Raw genomic sequence first — 25,065 nt, forward strand, 5'->3', positions numbered from 1 at the left:
TCAGACTAAACTGGGGTACATTACCTGATGGTGAGTGCTGAGACTGGGGATGAGCCATCTCAGACTGGGCCACAGCACCAGCTGACACACGCAAGGTTCGGGACTGGAAGTGGGGCAGGTAGGGAAACTTCAGGAACTCCCTTGCTGGTCTACTGCTTCCATTGTTGAGCATAAGAGCTGGGACTGTGTTTGGGCCAGTCTCAGGGCAGGACAGGTTGAGCTAAGCTGTTGCAGTTGCTGGTGCACACAAGAGCCAGAATGGGTGCAAGCCAGCTGAGCTAGGCCATAGCACCAGCTGACAAGTGCCAGGACTGAGTGCAAGTCACATCAGACCATCAGGCTGGAGTGCACTACCCCCTGGCAGGTGCCAGATTTGGGGCTGGAAACATGCCCAGCAGGGGAACAGTGCGTACACCCCTGCTAGGCTGTACTTACCACTGGTGAGCATGAGAACCAGGGATGGAGAAAGGCCGGGCTGAACAAGGCAGTAGCACCTTTTGGTATACCTTCTGAGGGCTGGGTTTGAGGGTGAGTTGGGCTGAGCTAGGCTGCAGCACCTGTGGGTGGGCACAAGAGCTGGCTGGCTGGGATATGATCTGGGCTGTGCTAGACTGTGGTAGAGGCTGACACATGCAAAAATCAAAGCTGTGATGGGCCTTATGAAGGCTTTTTGGAGCTGCCTCAACTAGGCTTCAGTACCCACTGGTATGTGTAAGGATTGGGTTTGTGGTGGGCTGGCTGGGCTGGGCCACAGCAACCATCAGTTCGTGTGAGATGTAGCACTGAGGCAGAACTGACCAAGCCATGCTGACCGATATGTATGTTGGCTGGTGCAGGCAACAGACTGAACCTGCACTTGCTAGCGCAAGTAAGAGTCAAGTCTGAGGTCACCCCAGGCGAAGTTTCTCCGTGGATTTTTCTGATTGGACCGCTTCTGGCAAGTTCTCTTACTAAGTAAAGAATTAATGGGTCAAAGAGAATGTTCTCTTTGTGTTTAAAAATGTTGTTACATGTTATCAAACTGCTATTCCAGAAAAGTTGTACTAACTTATACATCCAAGAAGAGGATGGTTCTCATAAAAACATCATGTGCTTTTCTATTTTAGGCTTTGAAATTTCTGAAAATCAGAAGAGACAGGCTGCAATGACTGTGAGAAAAGTTCCTAAACAAAAAGGTAAAGCTGCTTTTATCTCCCAACCTCACTGTCCTCCCTGTCCCACCCACCCTACCCGCCTGTGTGTGATACTGCAAAGCCTATAGACTACACCTGCTTGCATAGCCATAGGCTTATTTCCATACTGGAGTTCTTTGGAGGTGGTACTGATTAGATTCCAGACCCCAGGTGTCCTTGACTGACACATGACAAGGCTCATTGTTGAGGAGTGAATGGTATAGGATGGATATGTCCAAGGTAGATCACGGGATACAGGAAAAAGAAAAAAAAAATAGAACCTCTGTCTTTGTTTTTACTTAAAAGAAGAGAAACTCTACTAATAATTTAGAAGTGTGGAAAATAGCAGATGTGCATAATTTATTTAATAGGTAGAAATGCATTAGAGATGTATATTCAGCTTTCTCTAACTGATCTGAGGGTACCTAGCAAACCAAGAGCCCCAAATCAGAATGAAATACCTTTGATTGAACCAATACAGAACATTTTTTCTCTGCACCTGTGCCTGTTCCTGTTCAGTATCAGTATCTTTACATATTTAGATTATATATATATATATGACATATATATATACATATGACATATATATACATATATACATATGACATATATATATACATATGACATATATATGTATGTATATATATATATATATAATGTGAGTACTAACAGTCCCATTTCCCAGGAGGAAACTGAGCATCTTTAGGGTAAAGCGAGTCTGAACTTAAAATTAGTTTGACTCTGAGCACACTGCTTTCTGCTGATGCATCAAATCCTGAGAAAGAAGAGCTCATTCTCTGTCACCTCAGTGACTAACAGCAGCTTCTATTACTGACAGCCATCGTCACTGACCCCAGGTTTAAGCAATCTTACTAAGATCTCACTTTCCTCAGTTCATCCCTTCTGCTTTCTCAGTGGCTTCTCTGGTTCTGAATGAGTCACCACAAAAATTATTGGATTCAAGTCCTACATCCACATAAAGCATCCTTAATTATTCCCAATGAATCTCCCCTTTGATTGAAGGAGCTGAGTGCCCCAGAATATTTGATTTTCCATTAGGCATTGCACCTAGCTGGGCCTCTGATTAGACATGCCTTCCTTTCAACTGTTTATTACTTCTTGCTCTTGAGAGGATAACATTGGCTCTTTTCCTAATCATGCAAATATGATTCCTTTTAGATAGGAAATTACAGCCATTCACCCCCAACCTTCTGGGGAGTAAAATTTGAGAGATGGTGTCAGAAAGCATTCTGGAGTTAATATCAGTAAGGGTCTGATGTGTATTACAGGGAAACTCTGTAATCGAATGTCCTCTTTGCTTAGATACAGTAGTGATTAGCAAAGACCCCCTCGGCAGCTGGGCAATCATCAGGCTGCAAAGGGATACTGCCCTACCAGTCGGCTTCTGTCACCTGGAAACTGTCACCTCTGGAGTTTCTGTCATTATGATATCCTGTGCTGCTTTCATCATGCTTGCCTCCATGGTGGCTTGCTACATTTTAATCCCAGCACAGGTATCCTCACAAGCATACATGTGACTGGCAGGCCTTTTCACCTAGAACACCCCAAGCAAAGAGACATCTACAAAGGAACAGGTCAAAAGATAGTCCTGCCGCCGCATACCAGGTTTCTTCCCCCCCGTCTGATCTCCAGACTGTCCATTTCAAATTTTCTTGACTCCCAGTATCTGAACTCTGCTTAACCTAAACATCTTTCTTCCCTTAACAACAATCTTAAAGTCTTCAGGGAAACACATCTAATTTTAATCCTCCCAGAAGTCCTTTGAATCTTCTGTCATATTTCTATCCATGACATTTAAGACTCTTCTGTTAATAGAGGGCTATGGTCATTAATGTATTTTTAGGCTCAGGGTGATACACATATGGAAGGGGTTGTCAAATTTAGGAATTCAATAGTTGCAATGTGTGCATAGGGACAATGTGAAGGAGTTCTTTCAGCTACCCATGAAAGTTAGCTGTGTTAATATTTCCATTGATTCTTTCTTGAAAATGATGAGGGCATTGTTAATATTTCTTCTCTGCAGATGTAACTGAGTGGGGTAATGAATGCAGTGTCCTCTTCTAAATGCATCTATAATACCTTAGGACGTAATCAACTCAGTATTCTGCTTTGTGAAGGGGAAACTGATTGGGAGAACAGCAGAGAGGATTCAGTCAAGTTCTAAGAAAGGCATTCTTACTTCACCTTTGCCTCTCATAATGCCTTGGTTGTAAGCATTGATATACAACGTTAGTAGTCAGATATACTTCCAAGTCCATTCATCCAAATCATTCTGTGAATAATGAGCTCTCTGGAGCCATAAGCACAATCTCTGTTTTCAGAGGCTTTAGGACCAACCCAAAATCAAGTGAATACCCTAAAATAGCTAAAATAATGTTGAAAAAGGAGAATAAAATGGGTGTGATCAATTTATCCAATTTCAGCACTCATTTTGTAGGCTCAGTAACCAGAACACTGTAAATAATGGCAGAAAAATAAACACGAGATCGACAGAGCAAAACCCAGAGGTAGAACTGCACAGATATGTCTGATATGCTCTTGTCAAAGGTCCACAAACAATTAAGTACAGAAGGAGTAGCATTTTCAATAATTAGTGCTGAAGTAATTAGACTTCCCTGACAGTGGTAGGGGGTGAGGGCAGAAAACCAAAACCCACACCTTATACAAATATTAACTCAAAATTAGTCACTGAAGTAAATGCTAAGCTGCAGAACTCTTGGGCAAAACTAAGACAAGAATCTTCAAGAGCTAGGGCTGGGCAAAGAAATTTTTAAAAAAGATATGTAGATATCTTTAAGAGTTGATAGTCTCTGGAAAAGAAACTGAATAGAATTAAAAAATAAGCTATGAGATAGGAGAAAATATTTGCAAACCATGTAACACAAAACACAATTGTCTAAAATATATAAAGAACTGTTAAAACTTAACAGTAAAAATACAAATCATTCTAGTTATAAAATGAGCCAAAGACACAGAGATATTTCACTGACAACAATGTAGGGCTATTATAAGGTGTTTAACATTGTTAGTCATTGTTAAAGCCACAGTGAGATACCACTGCACGTCTACCAGAATGTCTGAAATATATTAACAATACCAAATTATGACAAGGATGCACAGAAGATGGATCATTCATACCTTACTGATGAGAATGTAAAATGGTACAGCTACTCGAGAAAAGTGTATCAGTTCTTTAAAAGCTGCCATACAACACAACAGTTACACTCTTAGACATTTTTTCAAAAGAAATGAAAGCTAACGTTCATGTGAAAACTTGCCTTTATAGGAGCTTTGTTCACAATAGCCAAGTTGGAAATAATTCATGTATCTTTTCATGGGTAAATGATTGAGCAGACTGTCATACATCCATATCATGGAATGTTATTTTTAAACCGATGCATTTTACAAATGAGGCATAAGTTTAGTGGTTGCCAGGAACTAAAGAACTATTGAAGGCAGCAGAGATACTCATATGGGTGTAAAAGGGTAAAAGTGGTCCTTGTGATAATAGAAATGTTCCACATTTTGACCGCATTTTACAACATTAATAATATTTTGATTGTGAAATTATAATTTTCCAAGATGTTACAATTGGGAAAACTACATACAAGTTATATAGTTTTTCTGTATTATTTCTTACCATTATATCCGAGCCATAACAACCTGAAGATAAAACATCACCTTTAACAAAATTATATTTGCACTCCTAAATTCCCTTGCTGATATCTCCATATGGTCTGCTAACTACCAGTACATTTATGTTTCTGTCACCATGTTTCAAAACTGACTCATACAAGACAACTTGATCCTTTCCACTGAAATGCCACTATTATTAATGGCTTAATCAATGGCATCAAGCCATCACACCAAGAAGTGGTAATGCTGATATTGGCTAGCAGAGGAAAGAGGTATTTGGGATTTGCAGAGATGCCATCTTGGCATGCCATCACTTACTGTGTGCCTCATCCTATTCGTTTCCAAGTACAAATGAAGAAGAAATTTTGGAGTTAAGCCCCTCTATTTCCTATGATGTTCCATTTTGCTTTGATGGTTGCTTACACATAAAGTTGAGAAGATAGTGAATCTTAAGTCACTGAAACTGGTTAAAAAAAGATCAACTCTTCCTTGCTTTCTCTAAAATATACCTGCCCTGCTGGTAGTTTGTTTTCTTTATCAACTACCCACATCCATTGCCTAGTAAATGTGGGTTCATCACTCTCAACTCATAGAACATAACACTAAGTCAGTCACTTGCATCTCCTGTTTTTAGACCCCCACCCCTCAGACCTGCCCTAAAGTCAGCAGTTCTTAACCTGTCTCTTTTGAGATTTCAAGGGGCAGTTGGAAAGGAGAAAAAAACCAAAGTCCTTTGAAATTAAATGGAGTTTGTTGTGTCCTTTCCAGGACCAAGACCTACGTAAGGGATTAGGATCCCTTGAAAACAACTCTAAACTGGAGATGAAATAATGTGGGTTCTAACCCTTGTTTTGTAACTAACTTATATTTGATCTTAGATATGACATTTCTCTTTGGCTATCAGTGTCCACATATATAAAAAGACTGATGACAACACCTGAAATCTTGTAGTGATGCATGACTAGATGGAGAAGTGTGCAGTGTTACAGTAATAACTGTACCCCTCCGTAGTCGGTTACGGAGAAAAATTCTCTCCTTGGTTGACTTGCAATACAGTTCCAGTGTCCCTTATAGAAAATTCTTGAAATATGTTTTAGGATTTTTCAGATTTTGGAATAACTGCATGAATTTTATTACTTAATTATCCCTAATCTGAAAATGCTCCAGCAAATGCTCAATATGTACCAATTCACATTCTAGGCTTCCTTGAATTGTCTACCCAGAGTGGTCACTGTGTAATTTGAAAAGCCCTTTATGACTTAACTTATATTCTTTCCCTTTGATCTCCTATCTGCTCTAGGTGTAAACTCTGCCCGCTCAGTTCCACCTTCCTACCCACCACCGCAGGACCCGTTAAACCAGGGCCAGTACCTGGTCCCCGATGGCATCGCTCAGTCACAGGTTTTTGAGTTCACCGAACCCAAGCGCAGCCAGTCGCCATTCTGGCAAAACTTCAGCAGGTTAACCCCCTTCAAAAAATAATACCTACAGGGAGGCAGATAATTTTAAAATAAAGTAAATAAAATTATATTTATAGATGGACCTTTTTTCGGAGAAGCACTGTTGAAATTTCTATATACATACATACGTACATATATACATAGAGAGAGACATATATATGGTCATATACACAGACTGTTGAGTATACATGCACACACATTCATACACATAACACAGCACACACACAAGCACATGCACACACACACACGAATACACACACACACGCACACTTCCACACATACAGAGAAGGACCAAAAACGTTTTCTGTTGTTTTTGGGAAGTAAAATCTCTAATTGATAGGAAAAGGTACCAATGACTTCCAAACATGTGATCCCTTCTTAAAAGTTTTGAGTTCTTACCTGTCCCCCTCCTCTTTTCTTTTAGATAGTAACATTTCTATTTGTTGTTTTTCTTGTTGAGATAATCTCTTTGCTCCCCTGTGAGTGATTCACTGACTTGTCATTATTATCATAGATGTATTTGTATTGGTTTATTGTTTTCTTTCCTGATTATACTAATGCTGATGATTTTTTAATTTCATTTGATGTGGTGGAGTTTGGGATTTCTTTTTTCCCTCTTCCACTCTGTACTAGGAAGAGGGAAATCCCCTTTCTCCTCTCCCTCAGCCAAGCATTTGCGAATGTTCCTGCAGCCTTGCAATTGCTCCAAACAGCCTTTCCCCCAGCATCCTCTGCCCTCAGTTGTGCCAGTCTGGACATGCTCTGTTGTGCCCTGTGACATCATTGCTTGGTATTTCTATTGCTTTCACTGTTTTAGGTGTTGTAGAGGGATCAAAAATCAAACAATGAGAGAATGTCAGAGTGTGATGATTGTAGAAAGGACTTCTGTTCAGGGAAACACTGCGTTTTGATTGTTTATTCTAGCACTGGGGATTCCCAATGGTGCAATACTGGTAGGTCATTACAGTTTTGCATATGGAAGTTAGTTTGAGCCAGTTTATTCTTTTTCAAGTGAACTTTGTTATGAGTCTCCTCCTAGGCTTTTCCCTTTTCCCCTAGCCCAAAAGATCTGAACTGAGAACAAAGAGGTTGAGACTCTGCCTCCTGAGGGAAGGATTTATCTTCCCCACTCAGTACCAAGTAGGTAGAAGGTAGAGCTCCCCACAGCATTCAGTTCAGTGTCCTGGTCATCCCTGTTCCTATTTGCAGATTTTTAAGGCAGCATTGATAGGAGTCCATGGATGTGTTTAAGTTAGAACCTACCTGACCAGTCATCAGCTGCCTTCAAATTATTGACATGGTCCAAGGCTGACAATAAACCCTTACAGGAAAGAACAGGGACAGACATGGGAAAAGACAGCCTTGATCCAGATATTGTACTTATAGTTCCTTCCATGCCAGTTGTGTGAGACGTCTCCCATTGTTAGTAAATTGCATGGACAATCTTCCTGGTCTCCTTCCTTCTCCTCCCCTGTCTTCCTTCTTTCCCCAGCCCTCCTGTCACAGGAGAATTTCAGGTGTTGACATAATGAAAGTAGTTATGACAGTTGAAGAAAGCCTTCATTCCAATTATCTTCCCACACCAGGATATTTAAGACAAGTAAGTGAGGGGTCTAGGCAATAGTTCCTTTCTAGACAAAGAGTCTGAGACGGAGATTCCACACTCAGGCTCATTTTTGGTAGGCTTTCCACTTGGGCAGAGCTAACTTCTCGCTCAAAGAAGCAGGGTCTCCATATGGTGTGAGTAGCTGTCTATACTCTCTACATTACCCCTGGCGTAGATAAACCTTGTACAACCAGGAGAATGGGGGTATAAATGAGTGAGAAAAGGCCTTGCGATGGAAAGCCACTCTATCAAGGAATATAGAGATTTTAAGTCTTTTCCTGGACCCCACAGGAGACTCACACCAAAAGATCTCAGTTTACCATGCAGCAACCATGGCTGCATGAGAAATTTAGCATAGCTGGCTTTATTATTGCCTTGTGACTTCAGTCCAGGCCCTGTCCAGCTTGGAAATATTTCCTCTCTGGGAGTTAGATTACAAGCTCTCAATTGAAGCTTCCATTTCACCACAGCCAAGCTAGACTTATTGAGTAAGTCAAGGATTAGCTCACTTTGGGTAGAGGCCAGGGCTCGGGACTGGCCACCACTGCTCAGCACATGACCAGCTTCTTAAGCTCCCTTTGGCAAGGGATCTGGTACCCAGCACTCAGGCTAAAATGTCCTACCTGGCAAACAGAGTGTGTTTTAGTAGCTGCAGGCCTCCCTTTAGTGTACACCCCTTTCCTATCTTCCACTTCAACTCACTAGACTTGGCCTTGATGTGTTTTTCTCTATCTGTTGGAGGCACATCCAGGAAAGGATGCTTGGACAAGTCATTGGGCCTACAACATCTTTTGGCCAGGATTTTTCACTCCCGTAACTTTCCAGGAATCCTGTGTTCAGGGCTCCATGATCAGAGATATTAATCTCACCCCCTACTTCCCCTCCACCTAATGCACTGACATTTCCAAATGCCAGCATTTTGTGAAAGCAACAAGAAATCAGCTTTCTGTTGGTTGGAGTGTCCCAGAAGCCTATGGCAGCAAAGCAAATCTGTGGTCAGCAGCCAAAAGGAAATCTATTCATTACCTGAGCTCAGTATTCAAATCTACTGTGTCCCCACAGCAATGCTACTCCCAAGAACTCTATAATTCTCCTGTTTCTGCATGGCACTCTCCTTTCCTCAATGCAATGAGGCCTGAATTTTGCTCTCCAAAAGGCTTTGCTAGTATATTCTGTCGACCCTGCCATGGGGAGATCTCAACACATAAATACAATTATTCTTTTGGTCTCCTTCTCTCCCCCTTTCAATATTTGTATGTCTCTAATGGGTCTATAAAGGACAGCAACAAGAGAGTTTCAGCAATTCTGGTGTGAGGCCAAATAGTGATCTTTCAGTGCTTTGGGGGTGGGGTGGGCTGGGGTGGATAGATGGGCAACAGTGAATATGAATACCCCTGCTGCTCTGCATTTGCCAGTTTATTCTTTTGTTCCTTCTATTTGACTGTTTGACCCCTGTCAAACAAGTGTCAAAGTTGTGTGTTTTAAAAAAAATGTTTAACAAAAAAAAAAGATGTTGTAATGACACAAAGCCTTATGAAATTATTTATGGAGTTCAATAAAAGAAGTAAAAAGACATCACCAGGCATAGCTCTTGTGCCATTGTGTGTGTGTGTGTGTGTGTGTGTGTGTGTGCGCGCGCGGTATGTTTAACCAATTGCAAAATAAACAGAATTTACCTGTGTGGGATAGCATACATCAATCCTATCTTGATCTGCCAGCACTGCTTTTCCATGCCAAAGCATCCCATTAGCTATCTTTGATCTTCTTTGTCCCTTCTGAAACAATAGAGCATAAGAACGAAGTCTGAACTGGGAGGCAGGGGGCACACCAAAGTTTCTTTCTGATATCATGGTCCTTTATGTCCTGGACCTTTGACAAGACTTGAGGGCCTATTCCTGACATTCTCTTTTACCCTGAAGCTGAAAATTCAGTATTTGCCTTAGGCACTTGGTGCCTTTTGCACTCAGCTGGAAGGCATAGAGCTCCAGAATCTCCCATTGCAGGTATCCCACTTTGGTCCTATCTCTTCCAATGTAGACACCTTCCAATCTGTCCCTTACAATGGATGAATTCACCTTACTCTTTTTCTGCACAGTGTAGCCTGTCTGAAAATGCTTGTCAAGCATGCTGGGCTTGCATGTGGTGTGTTACGATGCCTGTCAGACGTCTGTCAGTGGGTCTGCTGTGGTACTGCCTCACTTGCATTTCTCTAGAGCAAATGAATACTGATCATAATAATGTGCATGTTGACTAAAAGGGTCCAGATCATCGTGTCAAACTAAAGAGATGGGAAATGAAGCACCTTTGCCTTTGGGTTATGAGCCCTGTCTGTCTAAGCCTTGGGGATTCCTCTCCAGGGAGATGTGGGAGAAATTGGCAATTAAATCTGTCCGTCTTTCACTGCTTCCTTTGCTCCATTTTTTGGGTTATCCTCATTTAACCCCGACCTTTGCTGCCACCACCCTTTTCCTTGAGGTCTGCCATCTCACTCCATCAAAATAAGCCAGCCTCAGCTCCAACAGTCCTTTCTGCACATTTCTTACTCCCAGCTTCCTCGGCTTCCAGAGGTTAATTTCAGTTATCTCCATCAGACCAAGGGGACAGCATCTGATCTCAGTCTTTCCTCACTGCCTTCCAGGGACTCTACATGTGGGAAGACAGAAGTGAGGGCCTTACACTCAGCTGATTCTTTGCTAATGGATCTAAAATCAAACACAACTTCACACTAGAGGAGTCATTTCTGAAAGCCATATGCGTGTTCTTTATTATTAAAGTGGCTCTATTCGCAAACTTGTTTAGTAAGAGTCCTTATACCCTCCTGCCTTTGATCTTACTTAAAAATCCCATATGTTTACTGATGAGAGTGTCATTTGCCTCCATAATCACTACATTTCTGTTTCTAAGAGCAAGAGGTATCAATGAATTTCAAGTGTCATTTTCAAGAGGTCATGAAAGGGTGATACCAACAAAGGGAGGGTAACAGTGCCTTAGCCTATCTCAAAGACCACTATTTGAAGGTTAATGGATTCTCCCTGTACTTTCTCCTGAATCTTCTGGAAATCTCAGGAGTGGAATGGGATGTCATAATTGTTCAGAACTAGAATGGAGAAAGGAAATTCACCTCAGGTTCCAGGGAAGTTTACTTTCTAGAACAAGTCAATCTCTGCCCATCTCTATCCTTGAAAAGTCCTGACTGATCTGATGGAGAAGCCTTACGATTTATATAAAAACAGTTCCTCAGGGATGAGCATTGTGACACAGAAAGTTAACAGGCTGCTTGAGATGCTGGCATTTGATATCAAAGCACTGGTTCAAGTACTGGTTGCTCCACTTCCCATTCAGTTCCCTGCTAATATCCCTGGGAAAGTAATGGAAGGTGATCCAAATATTTGGGCTCCTATTACCCATGGATGGAGTTCCAGGCTTCTGGCTTCAACAATTTGGATAGTGAATTGGAGAATGAAGGTATCTCTCTCATTCTCACTGTCACTCCCATTCTTGCTCTCCCTGTTACTCTGCCTTTCAAATAAATAATATGTATATTAAAAATAGAAACAATTCCTCAGGAGCTGGCATCATGGTGCAGAAGGTTAAGCTGTGGCTTGCAACGTTGACATCCCATATCAGAACACCTGGAATCCTGGCTGCTTAGCTTCTGATCCAGTTTCCTGATAACACGTCTGGAAAAGCAACGGATGATGGCTTAAGTACTTGGGCACTGCCACCCATGTGGGAGACTTGATGGAGTCCCTGACTCCTGACCCAGCCCTTCTCAGGGTGGTCATTTGAAAGTGAACCACTGGATGAAATATCTCTTTGTGTCTATTTCTCCTCTCTAACTCTGCCTTTCAATTAAGTAAGTAAATAAATAAATAAATAAATAAATAAATCTTAAAAAAAACTCCCTTCAATTTCTTTCATTAATGATGATGTTATTGAATATGGAATGTTATTTAATGTTTATGGCAATGTTTCGACAATGGGAATATTAACCACATTTGACTTAGAAGCAGACAGACACTAAAAGTGATTACCAGCTTCTAAGTATTCCTCACCTACCTGACACCTCTATTTAGACTTCACAGCTGCTGACTTCAGAGTGCCTGCTATTAGATAAGGAGAAAAGAGAGAACAATAAAGCACAAGCTACTGCTGACAGTGCCATTTACATTCCTAGGTAGCCAGATGTCTCAAATTTTCTAATTTAGGCTTCCAGCAGGCACCTGCTGCCACAGGTCTGTTTTGTGTACCACCAAGGATCAAGATTAATGTCTTGCTGAGAACATTTGCTTATTTCAGTGTTTCTGTCACTGAAGCCCCCCTCTATTCTGCTTGGCTTCTTTGGCTTTTGGACCATTGGGGATTAACTTATTCATGCTGAACTGCTCACAGCTGGCTTCCAGAGGCGTCTGTCCTGATTAAGATATAGATCTGATGAGGTAGATCTCACTTGTCCAGGGACTTTACCTACCAGGTGCAAGATACTAGAATGAAACTTCCAAACATCTCCCAAGCATCATCTCCCATACATCATCTCCGAAACATCATCCCTGCTACCTACAGGACAACAATTCATCCTGGTCATAAGTGTTAGTGGAATTTGCAGCACAGTTGAGGATGTTTGGAAACAGCATTGATGTCCCTAACAGCACACTGATTTGGTTCATATCTCCCTCTTCTGTCTTCGTGGTGACATCCTTCTTAAGTGTGTGATGGGTGTCAGATGCTCATTGTTTTTTCATCTAGTTGAAGGAACAGAGAAATAGTGACAGCACATGGATATCAAATGATCTTGTGTTCTTTGGAAGCCGCTATCACTTACACTCAGCTCATGAGGCTTCCACAAATACATCATAAAAAACAGCTCCTAGGGATGGATAGCATGGTACAATGCCTTAAAATGCAACATGGGGCACCCATATCCCATACTGGAATACTTAGGATCAAGTTCCACCTCTGCCTGTGGTCCTAATAATGTGCCTTGGAGGCGGAAAATGACGGCTAAATGCTGGGTTGCTACTACCTATACTGGAGACACAGCTGGAGTTCTTGACCATTGCTTTGATCTAGCCTAACCCCAGCTGTTGTAGGCATTTGAAGAGTGAACTAACAACTCAAAGATTCACTCTCTCCATCCCACCCCCACCTGTATCTCAACAAAATAAAAATGAGCAAACATTTATAAAAACAGCTTCTTAGGCCAGGTTTTGGCCCTCTTCACAAGATCACTGCTTCTCTACAATCCTGATGCCAGTCAGCTGAATTAGCTTCAACTCACATGTTCTAGGAACCTACCCAGAGCCAGGAACACAATGATGACTAAATATAGCTTCAGTCGTATCAGTCACTCAGGTTGAATGTAGACACATAACCATGAGCTCTAACAGGGTTGGATATGTGCCTGAGATACTCAACAAAATGCACCAGTTCATTCTGATTGAGAAAAATCTCATATCAGCCAGGGTAATTTCTGTTGTGCTGAAATAACTATAGTTCCCAAATTTCAATGTTTTAATACAGGATAGTTGATTTCTTGCTCAGGCAAAATCCTGCCTTTGGTCCAGATGGCTGTCGTGAAGGAGCTCTGAGGTGTTTTTACTACATGGTGCTTCCATCTACACACATAATCACTACAGCTGGAAAGAAAACTCCAGAATGGGTTCTCTAGGCCTACTCTGGTCACTTCCTTCACCTGACTTGAAATGTAACAGAAAAATGTAAATGTCCTATGAGCTCAGAAGGACAAAAGAACTACATACATTTGAGCATTAATATTTTTTTAATGAAGAAGGACTCAGAAAATGAAATATTCTATCGTTTGAAACTTTGAGCAGTTAAGAAGATAGGAGTAACAGTGATCAACATGTGACTATTTACAAAAATGCAGTCTGGTAAAAGTAACAGGTTCCTGTGTCCCACAGAAAAGTGAGGTGATCAGAATACGACGGTGGTGTATAAAGAACTGGAAAAGAGGAGCTGATAGACTCCAATTAAAAAGATAAGAATTACCTGATATGATCAGTTTATACTCTGTAGATGCATTGAAGTATTACACTGTACCCCCACAACGTTTTAAAAAAAATATTTCCTTAACAATCAGCCAAGAGAAAAAGCAAATAGTACAGAGTCCAAGAGAGTACTGAACACAGAGATGTTGTTAGGTTCTCACCATAACGTCAGGACATGTGACCCTGCCTGCATAGTCTCTAGGCATTTTATTTGGCTCCATCACCACCTCTGAGACTTTTTAAAGTTTCTAGTCTCTTCAAAATGTGAGCCTACGCCAGGTAACTCAGAGTGCCCACCTGAAAGCTTATTGCTGCTAGCCAGAGCTCTGTTTAAGCAAGATTCAATTTTTTACTCCGCTTAAGCAAAAGCTTTGGGGATAGAATCTGGAAAGAACAGTATAAAGTATTCCAAGTAATTGGAGTAGCAGAACTAAAACCTCCACATCTTAGGTTGGTTTGTGTTAAAAAAAAAAAAAAAAGATTCTGAGTATCACTTTATATTCCTTTACCTAGTAATCCACAAACAATGTCTGCATATCTAATACTTCAAGGCTGAACAAACCAGGATACTGCTCCTGTCTATATGGTGCTTACAATATGAAAAATCCTCTTGAAATGCAAACTGCTGTGTAAGTGTGTGTTCTTGGGATTGGGATTTGGAGCTTTCAAGTTCTGATAGCAAACCAACCCTGTGGGGTGTGTAGCTTCACTCATATCCCTTCTCATATGTACAGGCTTCTTGTCGCCAGATTGGATCCCATTCCCTATACAGTTTTATTCAATACAGCTCACACGCACTTCACAAAAACATAAACATAAACCCTTTTTGTTAATACATGCTAGCTAACATTTATGAAGCACTTGCTTATATGCTGAAATCAGTAATGGGTCCTCACAACAGCCTTTAAAGATAAGTATCACTATTCCATTTTATCAATTAGGAAGGTGAAGATCAGGGTCAGAAAGTTAGTGCACAAGCTGGACTTAAACAGAATTGATGCTGACATTGTGGCCCACTGGAGTAAGCCATGGCCTATTTGAGCACCATTTTGGATCCCATATGCCCTACTTCTGATCCAGCTCCACACTAACACACCTGAGAAAGCAATGGAAGATGGCTCAAGTGTTTGTGCCACTGTCATCCCTGTGAGAGATCCGGAAGCAGGTCCTGACTCACTGCTGACCCAGCACTGGCTATTGTGGCCATTTGGTGAGTGAACCAAAGTGGTTGGAAAATTCTCTTCTCTGTCCCTCCCACCTGTGTGTGTGTGTGTGTGTGTGTGTGTGTGCATGCATGCGTGTGTGTGTGCGCGCATGCGCCCATGTCTCCCCTTTCTCTGTCACTCTTTCAAATAAAAAAGTAAATAAGTTGCTTTTAAAATAAATGTTTTACTAATAGAACACATGATCTAAGTTGGGAGATAGTAGTCAATAAGTAAGACTTATTTGCTTTTCCTATCTATAATTCCTGTTCTAAGTGCTTTACATATATTTAATCAGTTTAATACTCACAATAGAACTGTGAGAAAAATGCTTGTATTGTAATTATTTTTATGTCAAATATTTGTGGCATAGATGAGTTAAACAAATTGAAAAAATTCACACATGTAGTGGATAGACTCAAGGGCAAGATATTTGGCTGTGGAGTTTGTATTTACAGCCACTTGCTAAGCTAAAAAGCCAAGTCAATGAACACTAAAGTCCGTGCTTCTAACATATAATGGGCACATCACTCTAAAATTATCTTTCTGGAACAAGAATTGGCTTCCTGTTTGACCATCATTTTAGGACTCTGAAGCCATACCACTTGTGCTCAAAGCCTAGGTCCATCATCCACTTCTTAGAAATGGGACCATTAGCAAATAATATCCCCTCTCTCAGCTTCAGTAAATACTTGACAGAATGAGTCTAAGGAGTAAACCAGTTTACATTAAATATGCAAAACACCACAAAATATCCATATTGTTAAAAGTCGGTACTTCAGAGTTCCCCAAAAACTTACATGCAGAATAACCATATGAACTGAGCAATTTCACTCCCATGTATCCACATAAAGAAATCAAAAAGAACTTGAATATTCATGTAAAGGAACTATGCTCATGATTTAAGGGGTGAAAAGAACACAGATGCCTATTAATCTAATGAGTGGATAACAGGTGCTGTCTATACAAAATGAAACATGCAGCTATCAAAAGTCATGAATTATAATATCGTTAGAAACATTATGCTATACGAAAGCAATAAGAAGTTTTTGTATGATTCCATATGTCAAGAATTGACAAATTCATTTAGACCAAAAGCAAATTAATGCGTGCCAGACAGAAGAGTGGATGAGGAGTGTCTGCTAATGGTTACAGAGTTTCTTTTTGGATTGATGAAAAATAACCTAATCACTCATGTTGATGATTGCATAATTCTGTAAGTATATCTTTAAAAGGCTAACTCATGTCAATATATCCCAATAAAGTTATTTTTTTTTAAAGAAAACTGGCTCTTGTAGTATTTCCATGGCTTATTTTTCTAAATTCAATGTGTAGTGTAAAAAAATGAACAGATAATATTCTTACATTGAGGAGAAATCACACCCATTAAAATGCTTAAATGAGAAATCTAATGTGCAGCATACTGATCCAGTCATTATGAAGTAGCCTAGTTGGTGGAAGTCCTTCAGAAGTCACTACTCAGCTGTCATGTTCTCTTTCTGCAGTCCTCCCTCCCACACATCTCCAGACCAACTTCCCTGAGCAATTCACAACCCCCCCAACCCCATGCCCAGGAACATGCAGATCCCCAAGCCTGGTCTTCCAGCAATGTGTCATGACAAATATATAAAATATGTGTATTTTAAATAGAATAAATAGCTATGCTGGTACACTGGTAGAATTAACATTAATTTCGCATTTACCAGGCTTGGGATGCCTGCTAACTATTAGCTGCTTTTCTGCCAGGAGCCTAACACTTGTTTAGGTACAATGCAACCTAAGCAGTTACAAACAGCCAGGGATTTTGTTTTAAAGAAAATAAATACCTTGAACATGAATTCCATTTTCTTTGAAAGTTCTTTCAAATACAGTGTTCACTGCATTTTGATAAGCAAAATGTTTTTTTCTGCAAAGAGTCCTGCTGCTCCTATGTTGGTTAAAATTAGTTCAATATTCAGTTTCAGTCCCAGTGCATAGGGATTTAATGTCATGGTTAATTTACAAAGTAGTGAACTCAACAGATTGAGTGCTGAGTTAGTAAACTGTGAACTTCATGTTTCCTTTAATATACTTTTCACTTGCCAGGAAGCGAAATATAGACTTTTAGGAAGAAAAGCATATGACTTCTGTGTTAAATGTAAAATAAAGAATCACCCTTTGTCAGTTAGTACAGCATTGTGTATTTTGAAAGCTGATGCATTCTTATTGTGCTTGTCATATTGAGATTGAAGCCATTTCAGAAACAATATGTTTCTATCTCTCAGCCTCCTGAGCCACGGATTGATTCGCTGGCCCTAGAGACAGTCTCAGTCATTGGGAAGGATATAAGTCCCTCAGATGAGAAAACTAGCAGGGCATAGTAAAATAATTTCTGACAGTTCAACTAGGCTGTATGAAAACTCAGTACAGTAAAATTATTGGGATTTGTACCTCTCAGGTCAGCAATTCCAACTCCAGCTCTTCTGTTTGCTACTTGGGTAGGTCATTTAAATTCTCCCTACCTCCATGTCATCAAAATGAGGGTAACACTGCCCATCTTGCAAGATGGCTGGAAGAATTTAAGAATGTAATTTATAGTAAGTTCTCAGCACAGTGTCTGGCACATGGCAAAGGTGATGAAGTACAATCTTGTCATTATCATTGTTTGTTTTGTTGCTCTTACTTGTTGAGACAATCGGAGGAGAGAGATTTTGTTTGTATTTGGAACAGAGCTCCCAAAGATAATCATCACTTTCCTGGAGTCAGGTGTGGTGATGACAGTGAAAATGGAAACAAACACACAAGATGTATGCATTTGGTTCAGACTCAGTTGAAATTTTATGAAGACAGGCAATTCTGCCTTACAACTTATTATTTTTTTTAAAGCACGTTACGATTTATTTGAAAGGCACAGTAACAGAGACAGAAAGAGAGAGAAAAAGTGTTGCTGGGGTAAGAGAGGGAGATCTTCCATCCACTACTTCACTCTGCAAATGGCCACAACACCCCGGGCTGGATGAGACAGATGCCAGGAACTCTATCTGGATGACCCATGTGGGTGCAGGAGCCCAAGTACTTGAGTCATCTTCCACTGCTTTCTCATACACATCAGCAGGAACCTGGATCTGAACAGGAGCAGCTGGGACCCAAACCAGCACCCATCTTGGATACCAGTGTGTGTAGGCAGTGATCTAACTTGCTATTTTACACCATCATCCTCTCTTACAAATTTTAAAATTCATGTCTCCTTTGTGTCCCCCACTCCCACCTGGAAACAGCTGAGAAAGGGAAATTGCCTACATTTTTAACAAGGAAATAAAGATAGATGATATAGCTTCTGTTCTCAAGCAGCAGATGGGAGAAGAAACTTGAGTTACTATGAGATTAACAATAAGATTTCTGCTCCAATTTAATAAAATAAGCAAATTTTTCTCTCTTAACACTAAAATGACAAAGGCAATATAAGAAAAATCCTGTAGCCATGCTGAAAAATTGGAGGGATAAAAAAAAGCTTGTGGAGATTTTGAAAGAAAATTGACAGTTAGTATCGAATTAATGGAAGAACAGATAAAGCTGAGACTCCAGCACTCCAATGCAGCAAGGTGGGAATCCTGAAAAGTGCCTCAAGTAATTTTCCACACAGAGCCCAGTCCTCTCTCAAATTCCAGATACTTCAATCACTTTCCAAGATTCATTAACAGAATGCTGGATTTGAACCAAAGCATCCATGGCTTGAATCAATGCGGTAAACTCACAATACAAGTGCTGGCTTAACTCACCATGTCAAAACACCAGCCTCCACTACTTGCATTTTAACATGATACAAGTGAGTCACATTCACACTGACGATGAGCACCATTCTAGCTAACTTTATTCCACCCAAGAAGTACAAAGAAGAAAAGCAGTGGCTCATTCCCAAGGTGACATTCTCTATTTTTTTTTCTCCTGCATAGCCTGAAGATAAATTCAGTTGTGACTTGTTCCCATCCACCCATCACATCATTCATAGCTGTCCATAGCCACGAGTTATTCCTGAGATCATCAATCCTGGCTATGCATTGGAATCATTCGGTATACTCTTGAGAAAGGTCAATGCTAAGTCTGTACTCTTACCTTCATAGTCCAGTTTCATATGAGAGTGTTGTGATTTGTGGAACTCAAGTCATTCTCAGGAACCTGGAGTGCAGCAGTTCTGCAGGAATAAACTGACAGTAGAAACTTAGCATGAATATTGAGCACCGATACCCAATAATCACGCCAACTAACAAAGAGAAAGCAAAAATGTCAATATCGTTTCAACAAAGATTTCTTGTCACAGAGTATTAAATACATTGTATGTGAGGGTTATTTCATGTTGGCAGTTTAAAGATTTTTTTATTGGAAACTCATATCTACAAAAAGAAGGAGAGACTGAGAGAAAGATCTTCATCTGCTGGTTCATTCCCCAAGTGGTCACAACAGCAAGAGCTGAGCTGATCTGAAGTCAGGAGCCGGGAGCTTCTTCCAGGTCTCCCACTTGGATGCTATGTCCCAAGGCTTTGGACCATCCTCTACTGCTTTCCCAGGTCACAAGCAGGGAGCTGGATGGGAAGTGGAGCAGCTGGGATATGAACCGGTGCCTGTACCAGTTTCCCAGTGCATGCAAAGTGAGGAGTTTAGCTGCTAGGCTACTGAACTGAGCTCATATTGACAAATTTTATAACCCATTGGGGAGAATTGAAAGTCATGAACATATATGCTAAATGACAAAGTATTGAATTATACAAAGCAAAAACTGAATTCCAAAAGAAAGTTGAAACATATAAAATGAAATTTTATACATTGCTAATTAGCAAAGTAATTAGCAAACATGTTTTGATCAACATGATTAGAAAGTTTGGGTAAGTAGTGATGCAACTATATATCAGACTATGAAGTAAATTTTCAATAAATTAAAAAAGTAGAAATATTGTGCATGTACCAGATTCTTTAATTTTAGTCTAATAAAAATATAAAATATAAGTAAATAAATGGAGGCAAGGAGGAAATTAAGTGAAAAGTAAAATCTTACGTATGATTATTGCATTAAAAGTCATATTCAACACAACTTATGTATGATTTAATAATTAATAGCAGCACTTCATATCAAAACCTGAGTAATATAATAAAATATAAATGTTAAAAATGGGGCAAAGGCTTGGTATATTAGGTTAAGCTTCTGCCTGAAGTACCAGCATTCCATATGGACACTTGTTCATCTCCACTGATTCTTCACTTCCAATCCAGCTCCCTGCTCATGGTCTGAGAAAGCAACAAAGAAGAGCTCAAGTCCTTGGATCCCTGCACCCATACAGAAGACTCCAAAAAAGCTCTTGATTTTGAACTGGCTTAGTTCTTGCCATTGTAGCCCAAAGGGGAGTGAACCAGTGGATGACATATCTCTCTCTATGCAACTTTTCATTATAGATTACAACACAATGTAATTAATGAATAAATTTAATAAAAAGAAATTAAGGAAAGAAATGAAACAAATTCATAGCTTTCAATATTCAACATTCTCTTTTATTCAAAAATAAAATGTTGGCAGGGGGCGCTGTGGTGTAAAGCCACAGCTTGAAATGCCAGCTTCTCATATGGGCACCTTCTCTCTATAACTCAGATTACAAAGAAGCAAAATAGTCATTTCTAGAAGTTAAAATGGATTCTAAACAACGATATGCCCCCAAAATTGAATAATCTGTAAATAATGGGTAATGTTTTAGACACATTAACCTCCCAAGACTGGGTAACAGGAAAGAAAAAAACTGAACAGAACAACTATGAAAGAGGGTAGAACTAGTTTTATCTATCAAATAAAACCCCATACCTGATGGTTGAATCCTGTCATTTAGAGAACAAATGCCATGTTTACACAAGTTATTCGAGAAAACTGAAAAGGAAGAAATACTTTGAAAGTGTTTATAACAAGCGATGATTACCCTGATACGCCAAAGCCAGAAAAGGACATTAAGGAAAGAAAATTACAAGAAAATATTCTTGAAGGACAAAGACACAAAAATTAGCAAACTAAATTCAACATCCTTATCATACAGTTCCTTCGTCACCATCAAATAGTATCTATTCTTACAATGTAAGAGCTATTAAATATTTGCAAAGCTACGTATGTTACAAACCTGTGAACAGAATAAAGGATAAAAAATGTGGAAGCTCGGGTCAGGCATCACAGCAAATTAGATTAACCCATCAATCACAGTGCCAGGGGCCCCCAAATGAAGCGCTGGTTTGAGTCTTCACTGCTTCACGTTTGCTATAGCTTTCTGCTAATGTGACCAGGAAAGCAGCAGAAAATGGCCTGGGTGCATGGGCCCATACAACTCTCATATGGGAGACCAGGATGGAGCTCCTAGCTCCTGGCTGTAGCCTAGCTCAGACTAAGCTACTGTAGCCCTTTGGAGGACCCTGGCTATCAACAGAATACATAAAACATTTCTAAAAGTGTGACCATATCAATGTAATGGAAAAAAAAAATCACTTGGCAAAACTCAATATCTCTATGACTGCAATTCTCAGCACATTTGGTATAGAAGTAATTACTTCAACATGATAAAGGCCATATATTATAACAAGCCTGCAGCTTGTTATAATGGAGAAAACTAGGGAGAAAACTAGAGAGTTTTCTTCTAAGATAAACAAAATGAGAAAGACCACTCTCACCAATTCTACTTAATAGAGTACTAAGGATGTCAACCAGAGCAGTTTAGCTAGGAGAAAGAAATTAATGGCATCTAAATCAGAAAGGAAGTTGTTCAAGTGTGCCTGATTTCACATGACATTACCATATATTTAGAAAATGCTAACAATTTCACTAAAAAGAGCCTGTCAGAGCTGATAAACAGATTAAATTCAGGAGGATTCAAGATAAGCATGCCAAAATCAGTAGCATTTTTGTACTCTGGAAATAAATTGACTAAAAAGTAAAAATAAGAAAAAAATTTAAATATCTATCACAAATGAAATGTGCTAGATTTAACAAAGTGAAGAAATTTATACACTTAGAGCTATAGAACACTACTGTATGTAATTGAAAAATGCAAGTAAGTCGGTAGTCTGTGCGCATTGGTTTTAAGAATTAATGTGTGCGGGCCCGGCGGCGTGGCCTAGCGGCTAAAGTCCTCGCCTTGAACACGTCGGGATCCCATATGGGAGCCGGTTCTAATCCCAGCAGCTCCACTTCCCATCCAGCTCCCTGCTTGTGGCCTGGGAAAGCAGTTGAGGACGGCCCAAAGCTTTGGGACCCTGCACCCGTGTGGGAGACCCGGAAGAGGTTCCTGGTTCCTGGCATCGGATTGGCGCGCACCGGCCCGTTGCGACTCACTTAGGGAGTGAATCATCGGATGGAAGATCTTCCTCTCTGTCTCTCCTCCTCTCAGTATATCTGGCTTTCCAATAATAATAAATCTTTTTTAAAAAAAAAGAATTAATGTGTGCTACAACGTACTTACTACCCTACACGTTTATTGAGTCAATGCAGTCCCCAACAAAATTCAAATGTCATTTCTCTGATAGAAGAAAAGCACTAAAATTTATATGGAACCTACCAGAAAAATCTAAGGCAGAAAGAACAAAGCCAGAAACATCACACTACCATATTTCAAACTAGACCACAAAGCAATGTCAATGGAAATAGTATGGTAAAGGCATAAAAATTGACACATAGATGAATGCAACAAAAATCAAATCCAGGAAAGAGCTAACATATCTATGGTCAAAACATATCTATGATTTTCGTCAGAAGTATCAAGAATAACACTATGGGGGAAAGTCTCTGTAATAGATGGTATTGGGAAAACTGGATATCCATACACAGCCAAATAAGAACGTGATTTTTATCTCATACCAAATTTAGAAATCAACTCAAAATAGATTTCAAGTTTAAATATTATACATAAAACTGTAAGATTACTAGAGGAAAACATATGGAAAAGAAACATGACATTGATCTTAGCAATAGTTTTTAGATTTAGACCCCAAAATTGAATAAAACAAAAGACAAATGAGTTTGCATTAAAATAAAAATCTTCATGCATCACAGAAAACAATTAACAGTGAAGACAATAACAATGAATTATGGGGATTGCAAACCAAATATCTGATAAGGAATCAATATTAAAAAAATAAATGAACTCAGCTGGCATGGAGGCATAGCATGTTAATAGCTTGGATGTGGTGTCGGTACCTTATACGGGTGCTGGTTTGAGTCCTGGCTTCTCCACTTCTTTACCAGCTCCCTGCTAGTGGCTTGGGAAAGCAAAGGAGGATGGCCCAAGTCTTTGGGCCCCTGTACTCATATGGAATACCCAAAAGAAGCTCCTGGCTCCTGGTTTCAGACTGGCAGTTGGGGAGCATTTGAGGAGTGAGCCAGTGGATAGAATATCTCTGCTTCTCTCTGTCTTTTTTATTTCTCTCTCTGTTGTGTGGGTATGTCTCCCTCCCTTATTCCTTTTAACTCTGACATTCAAGTAAAAATAAATATTTTTGGTAGCTATTTTTTTCATGTGTCACAACCAATTGAATAACACTCTATCTACACTAATGTAGACTTAGTTGATGGGAAATTCACAAGACATTTGTTCCTAAAGTAGAAAATAATCTAGTTGAGATGGCAAACACTTTCTTTGATGCATTTACATATTGTTTAAGGAAATATAATCCTTGTATATAAATTTCACAATATGCAGGAGTCCACATTTCTGAGAAGTGATTTGTTTTTTTACCCTTGGCCAAGATTCTTTTGGAGCACTTTCTCATGATTAGATTGTTTTCAACTTAAAAATAAATTAAAATTAAAAATCCTCAAATAATAAATGACCTACATTGTTGCTGAATCAATTTTTTTTAAAAGATTTATTCATTTTATTACAGCCAGATATACACAGAGGAGGAGAGACAGAGAGGAAGATCTTCCGTCCGATGATTCACTCCCCAAGTGAGCCGCAAAGGCTGGTGCGCGCCGATCCGAAGCTGGGAACCTGGAACCTCTTCCGGGTCTCCCACGCGGGTGCAGTGTCCCAATGCATTGGGCCATCCTCAACTGCTTTCCCAGGCCACAAGCAGGGAGCTGGATGGGAAGTGGAGCTGCCGGGATTAGAACTTTAGGGCGAGGACTTTAGCCACTAGGCCACGCCGCCGGGCCCGCTGAATCTATTTTTAATGATAAAATAGCTTTGCCTTTTAAGTCTTTTTGTCACTGTGAAAGTACAGCAGCTCTTCCACTTACCCACTGAATGAATTCAGCATTTGAATACATTCAACTGGTTTCTTCCTTGTAAATTCTGTCTCAGCGGAGCTACTCGAATCTTTATCTTTCTGTTTAAGGGAACTCTGTAAAACAGGTTTGGTGCAGTTATCAGATGTGTATAAAAACATTACTATGTAAGCAACATAGTATTTAAAATTCTCTTTTTACAAACACTTTTTAAAAGAGGTTAATTTATTTTTTATTGCAAAGCGAGATATACAGAGAGGAGCAGAGACAGAGAGAAAGATCTTATGTCAGCTGATTCACTCCCCAAGTGACTACAATGGCCTGAGCTGCCGCCGATCTGAAGCCAGGAGCCAGGAACTTCTTCTGGGTCTTCCATGCAGGTGCAGGGTCCCAAGGCTTTGGGCCGTCCTCGACTGCTTTTCCAGGCCACAAGCAGGGAGCTGGATGGGAAGTTGGGCTGCAGGGATTAGAACCAGCTCCTATATGGGAATCTGGGGTGTTCAAGGCAGGGACTTTAGCCACTAGGCTACTGCTTTGAGCCCTACAAAATATTTTTGTTTTCTATTACACAGTTTTGTAGCTATAGAGCTTCCTTCCTATCCCTCCATTCCCTCCCTCCCTCTTTGCCCCACCCCCATTTACCCTTGGAATTTACAACACAAGGAAAAGGGCTATAGTGTTAAAGCTGTAGTCATAATTCCAAGATTCTGCTCTTATGTGTGATGACATGTAGGTAT

At 40.1% G+C, this 25,065-nt stretch overlaps 1 protein-coding gene across 10 annotated transcripts in view; it reads left to right on the forward strand.

The window, feature by feature from the left end:
• Positions 1-11,746, forward strand: part of ARHGEF9 (Cdc42 guanine nucleotide exchange factor 9) — a 312,355-nt gene extending 300,609 nt beyond the window's left edge. For 9 of the 10 annotated variants that reach the window (XM_058658588.1, XM_058658590.1, XM_004595193.3 and 6 more), the window contains 2 exons: positions 1,107-1,175; positions 6,130-6,357. In XM_058658588.1, coding sequence (XP_058514571.1) covers positions 1,107-1,175; positions 6,130-6,311 — 251 coding nt within the window. In that variant the 3' untranslated portion in view covers positions 6,312-6,357. Of the gene's footprint in view, positions 1-1,106; positions 1,176-6,129; positions 6,358-11,461 lie in introns of those variants that run through there. The other variant, XM_058658589.1, reaches the window with a different exon arrangement.
• Positions 11,747-25,065: the final 13,319 nt, after the last annotated feature.

This window comes from Ochotona princeps, chromosome X (genome assembly GCF_030435755.1).
Source record: "Ochotona princeps isolate mOchPri1 chromosome X, mOchPri1.hap1, whole genome shotgun sequence".
Taxonomy (NCBI): Eukaryota; Metazoa; Chordata; class Mammalia; order Lagomorpha; family Ochotonidae; genus Ochotona; species Ochotona princeps.